Source organism: Physella acuta, unplaced genomic scaffold (assembly GCF_028476545.2).
Source record: "Physella acuta isolate Inbredline_101_S28 unplaced genomic scaffold, ASM2847654v3 ptg002333l, whole genome shotgun sequence".
NCBI classification, from domain to species: Eukaryota; Metazoa; Mollusca; class Gastropoda; family Physidae; genus Physella; species Physella acuta.
This window is the reverse complement of record NW_026733828.1, coordinates 1-14,592: the sequence shown is the minus strand read 5'-3', so window position 1 is coordinate 14,592 and position 14,592 is coordinate 1. Positions and strand designations below refer to the sequence as shown.

General features: G+C 37.7%; 2 protein-coding genes across 3 annotated transcripts; both read right to left on the bottom strand.

Annotated features, from left to right (window-relative positions):
* Window positions 1-459: 459 nt before the first annotated feature.
* LOC131932978 (uncharacterized) lies at window positions 460-7,149 on the bottom strand. Of its 2 annotated transcripts, none has more exons than XM_059289860.1 (5): window positions 7,050-7,149; window positions 4,687-4,945; window positions 3,060-3,131; window positions 1,881-1,923; window positions 460-1,545 (listed from the first exon to the last, which is right to left on the bottom strand). In XM_059289860.1, the coding sequence occupies exons 2-5, from the start codon at window positions 4,909-4,911 to the stop codon at window positions 1,133-1,135; spliced, it is 753 nt and encodes a 250-aa protein (XP_059145843.1). In that variant the 5' UTR covers window positions 4,912-4,945; window positions 7,050-7,149; the 3' UTR covers window positions 460-1,132. The 2 variants fall into 2 exon arrangements, with proteins under 2 accessions (XP_059145843.1, XP_059145842.1); XM_059289859.1 differs by having other exon boundaries at window positions 4,687-4,914.
* Window positions 7,150-9,628: 2,479 nt separating this feature from the next.
* Window positions 9,629-13,573, bottom strand: LOC131932974 (uncharacterized). Its single transcript, XM_059289854.1, has 4 exons — window positions 13,441-13,573; window positions 12,672-12,743; window positions 11,379-11,421; window positions 9,629-10,042 (listed from the first exon to the last, which is right to left on the bottom strand). The coding sequence occupies exons 1-4, from the start codon at window positions 13,495-13,497 to the stop codon at window positions 9,699-9,701; spliced, it is 516 nt and encodes a 171-aa protein (XP_059145837.1). The 5' UTR covers window positions 13,498-13,573; the 3' UTR covers window positions 9,629-9,698.
* Between the last annotated feature and the right edge of the window lie 1,019 nt (window positions 13,574-14,592).

The following is a 14,592-nucleotide window of genomic DNA, read 5'->3' as shown; positions in this document are numbered from 1 at the left end:
ACATCTGGTGTCACCATTACATCTGGTGTCACCATTACATCTGGTGTCACCATTACATCTGGTGTCACCATTACATCTGGTGTCACCATTACATCTGGTGTCACCATTACATCTGGGGTCACAGACGTTTATGGAATTGAAATGCATTAGTCCGAAGTGAGTGCTTGAAGTAAACTGTCGTTTCTGGTTCAAAGTAAAAAAATTGACGAATAGCTCAAGTGACACCTTTTTTCTCACACCTGTTTGACACCTTACTTCCTTGACCTTTGTGACACCTTACTTCCTTTTGACCTTTGTGAAACCTTACGTCCCTGACCTTAGTGACACCTTACGTCCCTGACCTTTGTGAAACCTTACGTCCCTGACCTTTGTGTCACGTTACTTCCCTGACCTTTGTGTCAACTTTAGTAGCAAAAAAATAAAGATAAATACAAAAAGTAACAAAAATTTGATTTTTAATTTTGACTTTAATCAAGGTAAAACTGAACTTAAAACTAATTATTTTTAAAATTAAAAAAAAACAACTGTACTTAATGCCTGCAAGCGCTCTCTGCACATAGGAATTGTTTATCTCAGTTTTATCAGGGTATTCAACTCAGTATTATCTCCGCATTATCCCAGTATCAACCCAGTATATCCTAGTATTATCCCAGTTTTATACCATTATTATCCTTGTATTATCAGATTTTTTAACCTAGTATTATTCCAGTATTATCCCCGTAATATCCTAGTATTTTCCCGATGTTGTCCCAGTTTTTTGCAGTATTATTGCAGTATTATCCCAGTTTATTACAGCACCCAGTATTATCCCAGTTGTATCCCAGTATTATCCCAATATTATCCTGTAAAACTTATTCTTTAAATATAGCTATATTAAATAAGTAACCTTACAAGTTAAAATACCACAGAAATGTTGATGAAACTTAAGACATACGCTAAAAGAAATCCCTTATTGATAATTTCGAGATTTTTCATTTCTAAAATCAACAATTACTTAATCGATGAGAAAACTAAGATGATATCCTTGTTTCTAACTTGAAATGTAGAAAGCTAAATTGGAGCTGCCTAATTTAAGTGAAAGTAAAAATAGATTTAACACTGGAGGACAGGTTAGAAAAACACATTTAGTGCTTTACAACACAAGAGAGATTAAGACATAAAGAGAACTGATGATGAGGAATACATTGGAGTTTTGAAACGCAGAGCCAGATCGAGGCGCCGGTGTGGAAGTACCAGGACCAGCTCCAGGGGCGGCTCCAGGGACGGCTCCAGCGCCGGCTCCAGCGCCGGCTCCAGGAGCGGCTCCAGGGGCGGTTCCAGATCCAGGTGTTGGGCAGGTGAGTGGCTGTCCCTTCTTGTCTGCAGGGCCGTCTGAGTCTGATTGTGAAAAGCGAATAGCACCGACGGCTATAGGAGGTCCTAGGCTGCGGTTATTTACAAGTTCACACACTTTCATTGTCCAAAGTGCATTGCCAAACTTCTCGTTCCTTGTTCCAAAGTCGAATAGAAAGTACGCCATACGAGCATTGCCGGGTTTTTGATATGCTGTGAATTATATATTAAAGAACTGGTTAAGTGTGTGAGTTACTGAGTATGGGAATAAGTGTGTGTACGTGTGTGAGTAAGCGAGTGCATGTAAATGGATGTGTGTGGGGGTGAGTGAAGTGAATGATTGGGTGAGGAGTAGGTGGGCAGGACAGCAAAAGGGGTTTTTATGTTATTGTTGGGGGGGGGGGGGGTGGATTTGGTTAGTGAAAGTGTTGACGGGTTGGTCGTGAATTTTGTCTTTGTTTGCCGCGGTTGATCAGTGTGTTCGTCGGTCGGTCGGTCGGTCAGTCGTTATTTTTTTTTTTCGGTCATTCAGCCCGTAATTAACTTACGGAAATCTTCACTCTCCAAATGTAGTGTACACGAGTCATCAATCTAAGGAGAAAAAAATATATTTGAAAATAGAAAGTATTAAATGCTTATTAACATATTGTTATGACCACCGGGGTATGACCTGGATTTACCCGAAAGGTTGGAAAGCGACATGGCCCCCATTTATCAACCAGTGTTTGTTTCAGACTTTTTTCTTATAGGGGGAGGGGGAGGGGATGTAATGACCGCTCTCCGACAGCCGCGGAGGGAGCGGACACCTCGGGTTCGTTTGGGATGGCACTGACAGAAGTCACTACTAATGAAATCCCAACAACTTGACGTGAGCTCGTTATTGATGTCTAGGGGTAAAACACGACAGATTGAAGAGACTCAACACGACTTAAAACTGTCAATACCCTTTTAATAAGTGTACAAGAAACTACGACACTGGGTCTGTACAAAATGTACAGACTTTAAGAGTACAATAAATAAACTCAAAACTCCAACTTACAGTTAAAGAAAATCACTAGATATCACAGCTGTGGCTTAGTATATTAAACACCATTAAAGAACATTACTTGACACAACTGAATGGCATTATAAATACCACAAATATCAATAAGAGACATATTGCCTCTACAACAATAGAAACCCAACAAAGGTCAAACTATCACCGATGTGACAAAGGGTGCAATTATACACCAGAACAAAATATCAGTAATACCAAAATGGTCACACAATACCTTATACAATGTGATAAAATATGCCACAAACTACACAACTGAAAATGGCGCACAAAACATACGGCACATCTCTCTCCTAGTCCAGAGGTCAATGAGGCTGCCTTTAGACTTGAACTGAACGAGATTAAATACAGCTCAGTATTAGGGGAGATCACTCACAAGTCATACAACTATTGGTTGAGGATCTGTTAAGGATCCTCACGGTCGCAAGATCATTGGTCGAGGGTCTGCTAGGGATTAAACAATCCAATCACATGACGTGACGGAGTCCAGTTGACCGATGAGAACCGGTGAACTAACAATTCTCCCAAGGTCAATCACATAACTCAGGAGACTAAATAATATAAATGAAGAAAAATACCTCAGTAGGTCACAGGGAGCACTTGAAATTTTCGGAGGGGTGGCGGTCTAAATTTTTCAGGGGAATGAACAGTTAACATCTTTATGACAGCTTACCGTGAATGTCGCACCCCATCTCCCTTCCTGAAAGTCCTCATGAAACACGAATAGAAAAAGCTTCTTTGGTTTCTAAAAAGGAACACAAAAAAAAAAAACTATTTTTAATCTGAACAACAGATTGAAGATTTCAGCTTACTTTGTTATTAAATCGTGCTTCGACAACTTTGAAGATAAATTTGATTATCCTTGTCGCAGGACACACGTTTTGCTTTTCTACTACCTGCTCCAGCTGTAGTAAAATGACCTGCTCTAGCTGTAGTAAAATGACCTGTTCTAGCTGTAGTAAAATGACCTGTTCTAGCTGTAGTAAAATGACCTGCTCTATGTGTAGTAAAATGACCTGCTCTAGCTGTAGTAAAATGACCCGCTATAGCTGTAGTAAAATGACCCACTATAACTGTAGTAAAATAACCTGCTCTAGCTGTAGTAAAATGACCTGCTCTAGCTGTAGTAAAATGACCTGCTCTAGCTTTAGTAAAAATGACCCACTATAGTTGTAGTAAAATGACCTGCTCTAGCTGTAGTAAAATGACCTGCTCTAGCTTTAGTAAAATGACCTGCTCTAGCTGTAGTAAAATGACCTGCTCTACCTGTAGTAAAATGACCTGCTCTAGCTGTAGTAAAATGACCCACTATAGCTGTAGAAAAACGACCTGCTCTATCTGTAGTAATAACACCCACTATAGCTGTAGTAAAATGACCTGCTCTACCTGTAGTAAAATGACCTGCTCTAGCTGTAGTAAAATGACCTGTTTCAGTTGTAGTAAAATGACCTGCTCTAGTTGTAGTAAAATGACCTGCTTCTTTTACATTAAAGAACGTTTCTTTAAAAAATAAACCGGGAGCGATTTCCCCTAAACTTTCTCGAATTTTCTTATATAACACTACGGGAGATGGCTCATCACGATATAGACATGATTTTTAATCCGTTTTTAATAACTTACACTTTTAAAAATAAAATTGAATCACGTAAAAAAATAATTGCACACAAAGTGAACGAAAGAAATGTGTGTATAATAGTGCGGAATATTATTAGTACTTTGTAACTTCAGATGCGTTTTTTGAGAAATCGGAAATAGCGTAAATTACTACTTTCGACCAACAGAAATTACACACAATTTAAGAGAAAGCAGAGAATTAGATCTTTTACTAATTTCTGAAATTTCATTTATCCGTCTGCAATGGTACTCAAGTTATAGGCCTTAGACAAATTAAAAGTAGAAAAAGTTCCACATCAGGTTATCGGAAATCGCTGAAAAGTTTATACGAATCTATAAATTTGATGTAAGACTAATATAAGCAATTTCATCAACCTAGCTGTAACTGTACTCAATTTATCGTTTTACAGACACACACACACACACTAACATACACACACATACACATAAATACGGACAAGATTGCAAAACTATGTTTTCAGGGAGGTGTAAAACGTCGAGATTTGCAAAAATCTCGATTTTTTTTTTTAAATTTTTTTTTTGCACGATTACAATACTTTCTCTATACTTCGTATACGAGAAAGTAAAAAGCAATATTCTTTGCTAAACTAAGCATATTCTGACATATAGCGTGGCCCTGAAATTAAAAATACAGTCTTAATCTTTTTATAGAAATAAATACTTACATTTGCAATGGCAGCTTTTAAAGTTGGTTTATCTTGAAACACAGTCACCCCCATACTTTTCATCGTGTACTCTCCATCGCACTCAGTGATGCCAATGGGCTCAGGGTAAATGATTTGCAGGTTACAAGGTTGAGGTGGCGGGGCGGTCAGGCAGGAGTAATCAGGCAAGCAGGTAACTGACGCTAGAAGAGTCACAAGAACCAGGAGTCGGAGCGTCATTCTCATTGTCTGAAATTACGGCCAACGTACAAATGTTGATCTGTGTTAAAACCAGAAATAGGTAGCAGAAAGAACATGAGTACTTGAAGCTATTGCGATAGCTAAATTGAATTATTACTGTGCTGTGTAGTAGAATATTTGAAAATACATTTTAAGGTTTATGTAATTTTGTTTTTCTGTGGCCAAATGACCTGCACTACCTGTATAAAATGACCAACAATACCTGTATTAAAATGACCTGCTCTAGTTGTAGAAATGACCCACTCTAGCTGTAGTAAAATGACCTGCTGTAGCTGTAGTAAAATGACCCACTATACCTGTAGTAAAATGACCTGCTCTAGCTGTAGTAAAATGACCCACTATATCTGTAGTAAAATGACCCACTATAGTTGTTGTAAAATGACCTGCTCTAGCTGTAGTAAAATGACCTGCTCTACCTGTTGTAAAATGACCTGCTCTAGCTGTAGTAAAATGACCCACTATAACTGTAGTAAAATGACCCACTATAGCTGTAGTAAAATGACCCACTATAGCTGTAGTAAAATGACCCACTATAGCTGTAGTAAAATGACCTGCTCTAGCTGTAGTAAAATGACCTGCTCTAGCTGTAGTAAAATGACCTGCTCTAGCTGTAGTAAAATGACCTGCTGTAGCCTAAGTAAAATGACCTGCTCTAGCTGTAGTAAAATGACCTGCTGTAGCCTAAGTAAAATGACCTGCTCTAGCTGTAGTAAAATGACCTGCTCTAGCTGTAGTAAAATGACCTGCTCTAGCTGTAGTAAAATGACCTGCTCTAGCCTAAGTAAAATGTAATTTGTATTCGTGGCGTTGGCAGAGTTTCTTCCAGGCATCTCTTCGGGGAGGCTAAGCCCCGCCCCCCCCCCCCCCCCGAAAAAATTCTACCCCCCCCCCCCCCCCCCCGAACGATATGAAATTTATATAATTTATATAGAAAATATATACTTTTACCAGGTGTCCGCCCCCCCCCCCCGAAAATTTCAAGTCCCCCCCCCCCCCCCCGGAGAAAAAAGTCTGGAAGAAACACTGAGCGTTGGTTCCTTTTATTTTGGCTCAGAGTTTTATTTCTCTTTTTTTAGTTACTTTAGGTTTTTGGAGTTTAGGGGTTAGGGATTTGGGTTAAGTTTAGAGTTAGGTATTAGGGTAGGTTTAGAAGGTTTATGGTTAGGTATTAGGGTTAGGTTTTGCGTTAGGCATTAGGGTTAAGGTTAAGGTTAAGCATTTGGGGTTGGTATTAGGGTTAGGCATTAGGGTTAAGCATTAGGATTAGAGTTAGGCATTAGGGTTATGGTTACGCATTAGGGTTAGGGTTAAGTTTAGGGTTAGGCGTTAGGGTTAGGCATTAGAAATGGGGATTTGGGTAGGCTAACAGTTAGGATTAGTTTTATGCATTAGGGTTAGGGTTCAGGGTTAGTGATAGGGTTAGATCTAAAAAAAATGTAGTTCTACATTGCATAAATATTGCACGCAGAGTGGAATTTAAGAATCACATAAAAATGATTGTTCAGGGTTAGAATAGCCTTAATAGGGCTATTTATAGTGAACTAAGAATAGCCGCAGCCATATTTAATAGTATACATTTACCAGAGAAATTGAAAAGAAAAATGGCTAAATTATATAAATGGTATCGGCATAGTTTTGAGTACATATTACTATGTGGTTTTTATGAAGTGGTGTTTTCAGAATATCGATCACGGAGTTCCTGTAGAGCCAATCAATGTTTGTCTTGATGAAATTAATTAAAAATGTAGACTCAAAAAAATAGTTTAAAGTATTTAAAGTGAATATTGCAACTTCCATTAAATAGATCTAGATCTCTAGATCTAGATTCTACATTTGTTTAAATTTCTTAATTATTTTCATGCTTATTATATTTTTTTTACAAATGTATACTTGTTACGGTCGCTTGAACTGATAAAGAAAAAAAAAAGAAAAAAAAAACACTTTTTTATCCAAGCCAAGGATAATGCGGAAGGATTATCGTCAACTTGGTCATGCCCATTTCGATCTTGCACCCTTATGAATAAAAAAATGAACCAAACTCTCCCTGACTCTAATTGTTACGCATTTTTTTAGAAGGCACATAAAAAAAAAACCCACACATATTTCCTTAGGTTTAAACTGACCATATTTTTAAAAAAGCTCAATGATACAATTTTAAAAACAGTTGTAACAGCTAAATATCGACGTAGATACAAACTAGATCTTTATCTGCCATCTTGTCTGTGAGTCATCAATGAACACAATTTTGCGCAGATGGTGCAAAACGGTGCAGGAATATAAAAATAAAATAGTTACGTGTGGTATAGTGCAAATATAAATAAGTAAACGCTGTGTTACTATAATAAATAATAGATATTAAGCAAAACGTAACACTGCCTCAGTATGGATGATATCACCCACTGAGGTGTAGTGTTTAATTGGGCTGACCCTGAGAGCTAACACACGACGAAGTGACGCTGTTGTTAGATACTCGCTGTATTCTAAATCCGTACACGGCTAATCATGAACATCCAAGCCATAAACGGCTATGTAGCCCTTCATTAGGTCTTCATTGCAACTTTAACCTAAGAAACTGCACCGTCCATGTCAACAGCAGCCTTGGGTCTGAATGACACGGACACAGGTACGAACTATCCAGAGTCCCAGAGGTCACATGACATGGGAACACGGGGAGCATCGCTCACAGAAGAGCATAAAAAAATACATCAACAGTTGCGGTCCCACAGGGGCCGCAACCAAATAAATAAATTATTCCACCTGACTGGTAACCATGGTATGTGGTACATGTAAAACCAAATTAGGCCTATGCGATACGAAAATAAAATAAATAATTAAGCATATAAATAAATTATACACGCGAGACTGCAGACCTTAAAGTCTCGAGTTCGAATCCGGGATCCATCAGTAAAACGTCAATGAGTCCACCCAGCTCATATTTGTACCTAACTCCTGTTAGGGAAAGAAAAAAGGCTGGGCATTGGACTGACCACATTATCCCCTTGCATGTCGAGGTCATTGAAGCAGAGGAACTCTACTTCATCTACCCCATGTGTCTTGGGCAAAAACGGGAAAAGATGATTATACATTATACATATAATCTTTTCCAGTTTGTTTTACAATGTACCTAGTAAGGTATGTAAGGATTGCTCTTTATACTTAACTATCCATCGGCAGATAAAGTAGAGCTTAAAGACCTCGGCATATGATGGAATAGTGAGGTCGCCTTTACTTTTCCCTGCATAAATCAGATACCCATAAGAGCCGGGTGTTCACAGGGACGTCATACAGTTACAAATCCGAACCGAGATCCGAACTCGAGACCTTCGGGCAAGCAGCCAAACGCTCTATCTTTTGACCATGCCGTCCCTATATAATGTATAACAATCTAAAACCTGAATTTTTTAAAAATCTCATTTTAGTCCAATTGTGTTAGTCAGAAATAAACGGATTAAAAAAAAGTGATTCACTGACATAGAGGCAGTTAGGTAATTCGTACTCACTGAGAAAAAAATATTATTACAAAAATATTCAATTTAAGTCGGTAACCTTTTTTTTTACTTAGTCCCAGTCTTAATTGGAAACTAGACCAAAACAAATCATGGTTGTAGGCCTAGAATTTGTAAGCATATACAAATGTTTTCAATTTTCAGTAACTTCTTAATTATTTTTTAATTATTAAAATGTTAGTCCTAGAATTTGTAAGCATATACAAATGTTTTCCAGATATTAATCTTAAATGTGTGTCAACATAGGTTGATATTACCAATGGTGAAACTGTAAGATTTAAATTGGTGAAAAATGGTCAAGATTGTAACAGTTTTAGGTTTTAGCAAGAGGGGACGATCCGGGTTTCACAAAACATCATCTTATAAAATTTGATTAAAAACAAACCGTAGGGTAGAAATAAATAGCTTTATTAGCTAATATTTTTAACAATAGTTTAAGAATAATGAAAAAATAAAATGAGTTGAAGAAAAAAAAACGTTTAAATAAATAACACAAAAAATGGTGTGTATTATGTGACACATATCTTTATTAACAAACACACACATACACATACACACTGACACTATTATAATTACACTAACACATATAATACATGAACAATTTAAGAGCAGGTTTTAGTGTAGGTAAGGGATGCGTTAAGGTTAGGCGTAGAACAGATTAAATGTAGATCAAGGATACGTTAAGGTTATTCGTAGAACAGATTCAATGTAGATCAAAAGATACGTTAAGGTTAGGCGTAGAACAGATTCAATGTAGATCAAAAGATACGTTAAGGTTAGGTGTAGAACAATATCAGTGTGGATCAAATATACGTTAAATTTAGGTGTAGAACAGTATTTAAATAAAAGCTCAGTCGAGTCAAGGCGCTTTCTACAATAGAACTTTAGTATATCTTAGCAGTTAATCAAACATTGTGTTCAAAGATAATTGGTGTTTTATTAAGACAGTAAGTCACACAAAGACGCTAAAAGGACATGCATTGACAATGGCATCTTAATGCTTGTTTTTGTCTTTTTCTATTTCTGTCTGTGTCTGAGCGCTAGCTTTAGATGTTGGGTGGGGGGGGGGTGTAGATGCACAAACTACACAACAATAAAGTCATGGGGATTAAAACAACAGTGTTTTCCAGTTCACATGTGTATAAAAATGACACACCGGTCAAGGAATTTAGATTAATAAATATACAGTGTTTTCCAGTTCACATGCGTATAAAAATGACACACCAGTCAATGAATAGAGATTAATAAATATACAGTTTGTCCAGTTTACGTGTGTATGAAACAGAATATCAGTAACAGCACGATAAGTAAAATATAACTAGTTTGTAACACACAGCCACACCCAGGAGCAGTTGTAACATCTCCATTACCGTCCTCGGGCACCGGGCAGGGAATTGGCTGAGCCCTTTTGTCAGTCGGTCCATCCAAGCCTGTTGCTAAATTCGCAATTCGCAAGGAACCCACAGCGACAGGCTGGCCCAGATGTTTAGTTTTAATAAGAACGCACAAATCCGACGTCAAGGCTTCAAGGAAACTGTCGTTTCTGTTCCAAAAGTCGAATAAAACATAGACGAAACGCTCGCTGTCACGGGAAACTGGGTGCTTGTAGGCTGGTTGGAGGGAATGAATGAACGCAATAAGTTCGTCTCATAGAAGATCTGTAGTTTTTCCCCCAAGCGATTCCACCGACACCCGAATGAAATGAAAAAGAAATAGTATAATTTATTCAGGAAATATATCCTTTATTGCCCCCCCCCCCCCCCCCAACAATGAAATTTAAGTCTTCCCCCACCCCTATAGTTTCAAGTTGAGCCCTCACCTAAGATGAAGAATGAATGGAAAAAAATTCACTATCTGCATGGTGAGTCCTGTAGAGCAAGGGTCTCCAAACTTTTCATTCCGAGGGCCGCATTAACTATCAAATCTCAGTTCTCGGGCCAGTTAGTTCCAAACATGTCTTTGATTTTTCTGGGCAAAGTTCCTCAGCCATCACCAACAAATGTTTTTTCCGTGGACAAAAAGATCTCCGCGGGCCGGATGAGAGGACCTCGCGGGCCGCATCCGACCACGGGCCGTAGTTTGGAGATCCCTGCTCTAGAGGATGAGTTTTAGTCCGTCAGTTAGTTCTAGTTAGACAGCAGGGTCAGTTGGTTGGACTCAAGTATACCGCTGGTCAGTCTATCAACCAATCAGTCTGTTTAAATAAGACCGTTCATTCTTTCTGTTCGATAGTCTGTAAATCTTACAGTTTTATTCAGTCAGTTTTCGTCATTAGGGTAATTTTAGTCAATGAGTTGAGGTTGCCACGAAAATTATGAAGCACTAATGTACTAGACTAAAATATGTCAGTGGGAAGGTATTGCGTGAGTTATTGATGGGAACTAAAGTATGAATGTGTAGTTATTCACTCAAAGTGAACTTATGTTTGAGTGTGTAGTTATTCACTCAAAGTGAACTTCAGTATGAATGTGCAGTTATTCACTCAAAGGTAACTTCAGTTTGAGTGTGTAGTTATTCACTCAAAGGGAACTTCAGTATGAATGTGCAGTTATTCACTCAAAGGGAACTTCAGATTGAGTGTGTAGTTATTCACTCAAAGGGAACTTCAGTTTGAGTGTGTAGTTATTCACTCATAGGGAACTTCACATTTGAGTGTGTAGTTATTCACTCAAAGGGAACTTCAGTTTGAGTGTGTAGTTATTCACTCAAAGTGAACTTCACTATAAATGTGTAGTTATAAACTCAAAGAGAACTTCTGAATGAATGTGTAGTTATTCACTCTAAAGGAACTTCATTATGAATGTGTAAAGGTATACACTTAAGGGAAACGAGTTTGAATGTGTGAAGTAATTCAATCGAGGGGAAATTCAGTTTGAATGGGTAGGCTATGTAACACATATAATCTTATGAGCGAATAGAGATTAATGAAATCATTTACTAACTTACCAAAATCTTCCCTTTCGACATATATGTTACATAAGTCGTCTACCTATAAAATAGAATAAAATAAATCTTGTAAACAAATCTTCTTTTGAGTAATATGTTTATTACTTGTTATTAAGTGATGCTAATTTACTGTGTGTTTGTTGTTTTTTATTGCGAAAAATATTTGTTGTGATTTCGTTACATACAATTTGTGTTGCGTATTTAGATTTGAACGTGCTGCTTTTAATGTCGCCTGTGTATTTACTCCGAAACGTACACGTTTTACTGGTTGTTTTTGTTTAGTTATGCTGAGCACATTTTGAACGTCATTTCTTACTTATGATAGACGAGCCGACCCGCAGCATATCATACGCCGCTATTTAGTTGTTTTATTTTCTACTTTTCAGTAATTCATAATTTGTGAATTCGACAGTACCAACGCTGCCACCGAAAATATTTGCTTTAAAACACTATCAGTAGCTCGTTAAGGACGATACCCACCTCCTTTCCCCCAACCCCTACCCCACCCCCCACCTTCTTGAAAGCAAACTCCTCTTAGTTACCTCCCCTAAGTTTAAAATCGTTTCAAACTAAATTATCTGCCCCTAATAGCCGTCACTAAACCCGGCTCTACGATTGTAAACATTTAGCGTGAACCACAGTTCACCAGACCATGTAGGGATGGGGGTGGTAGGGAGCGCGCTTACAGCTTAGTGTTTTCTAACGTCTCCAAGAAGAGAATTATATATAGATAGGTAGTGTGGGTCAAAACAGACTTAATGATCAGATATGATTTATCCCGAGGGAACTGAGTGGTCTAGCGGTAGAGAATTGGACTGCTCACCCGTAGGTCTCGAGTTCAAATCCGGGCGGTCCCATGTATCTGGGCACATAAAAGAAAAAAAAGAAGATGAGATGAGTTCATTTCTGGAGTCAGTAGAATTTCACCAGCTCTTTTTAAGACCTAGCTCGCGTTGGCGAATCAAAATTAGACGACGCATGCAAAACACCCACTAGAGCTATGACATAATTTTTGTAATGTTTTACTCTGAAATTACTTTGTTAATTTTTAGTTAGATCATCAACCTGTGAGACAAAAACAGACATAACAATACTAGCAAACAGTGGCGTAGGCAAGAGGGGTTATATATATATATATATATATATATATATATATATATATATATATATATATATATATATATATATATATATATATATATATATATATGATTGTATACATATGGAAACATATTTGAACCCCCCCCCCCCCATGTCCAATTCCTGGCTACGTCACTGCTAGCAAACACTTACTATACCAACTCCAGCCCAATACACTTTGTGAGTCCTCTCATGGTACATATGAAGGAAAAACTTATGTAGTTTCTGGAGGGAAAAAACAGCAGTAAATCAATCATCAGAAAAAAATGAATTATTTTGTAACTGCTATGTGGCAGAAATAAGAAATACGTTATAACTACTAGTCCATTGAATGTACTAAAAAAAGAGATTTAATGAGCTAGCATTGGTTTTACCAAAGATAGCAAGCTTGTTTTTTTTTTTTAGTTTTAGGCAGCATTTTATTATAATTTAAATTGGGGATTACGACTTTTGAAAATTAAAATAATTTGACCATATTAAAGATTTTAAAAACATAAAGTATTTTATTTTTATTTCATTCAGTTCTGTCAAAATGAAGCCGACACCCCATACTACTAAAATATTTGCTTTATATCTTAATTAATAGCCTTAGATCTCTCCTAGATCCTTTTATTAATAAATATGGTAATACTTCATCTATTTTTAATTAATAATTAAAACTGTATTTAATTTAAAATTATCGTGTTGTCTTCGGAGAAGAATGTGTATGCCCTTATTTAATTAAAACTGATTGAAAAAGTCAAAGTCAAAATTGCCTGCAAACCATAGATAGACGGACATTGTAAACTGCTAAAAAGTATTTTATTTTATCCTTGTATTAAATAAGTTTTGCTTGGATAAAAAGAAAATATGTTTATGAGCCTAACTTCGAAGAGATATAACAAAAACAATGATATTAAAGAATGAATTACTGACCACTTACATTTGAAAGAATAGCTTTTAAAGCCGGTTTATTTGCGAATACGCTGGTTGAGCCCATGGTATATGCTCCATCACACACAGTGATGCCTATGGGCTCAGGGTAAATGATTTGCAGGTTACAAGGTTGAGGGGGCGGGACGGTCAGGCAGGAGTAATCAGACAAGCAGGTAACTGACGCTAGAAGAGTCACAAGAACCAGGAGTCGGAGCGTCATTCCCATTGTCTGAAATTACGGCCAAAGTATATTGTTATTATGGGACGGCGTGGCCTAAGCGGTAAGGCGCTAGGCTGCTAACCCAAAAAATCTGGAGTTCGAATCTTGTTCCAAGTCAGTAGAACTTCCATGAGTTCACCCAGCTCTGATAGGTACCCAGCTCATGTTAGGAAAAGTATAGGCGGCTGAGCAAATAGCTGACCACACATTCAATTCATATGCATTGATCAAGAAACATGTGAACTCTACTTCATCTGCCCAATGGATTGCAAGGTCTAAAGATGATTCTTTTACCTTTGTAATTCATACCTTTGAACTACAGAAAGACCAAAAAATTACCTCATTTTTAATTACATTTTCCGTGTGTAAACTTCAAAAGACCAAACTGTAGTTTTAAATTTTGTTTAGATAATAAAAATACTAATATACATGAAATACGTCAACTCTTTAGAACAGTGGCGTAGCGAGGTCGGGTGTCACCCGGTGCGGCACTTAATGGTGTCACCCCCCAGAGGCGTTGCGACCCTTCCCGGGGACAAACTTTCAAGTTTTCGATTTGCACCCCCCCTCAAACTTTCGATTTGCACCCCCCCCCCTCAAGTTTTCGATTTGCACCCCCTCAAACTTTCGATTTGCACCCCCCCCCCTCAAGTTTTTCTCTATATATTTTGCTATTTTTTGCCTTGGTGTCACCCCCCTAGATGGTGTCACCCGGTGCGGTCCGCCCCCCGCCCCCCCCCCTCGCTACGCCCCTGCTTAAGAAACGTTTTACAAAAACCTCACAATCAAAGTTTTTAAATCACATCTAGTCTACATCAGTTTTAATAACACAGACTATTATTTCAAAATATTTAAAATGGCGTCTCGAAAGTCTTCTTGTTGGACGCCATTTTCTCGACGTCCTGGAGAATCCCATGTTTAGGCTTTAGACAATGTCCA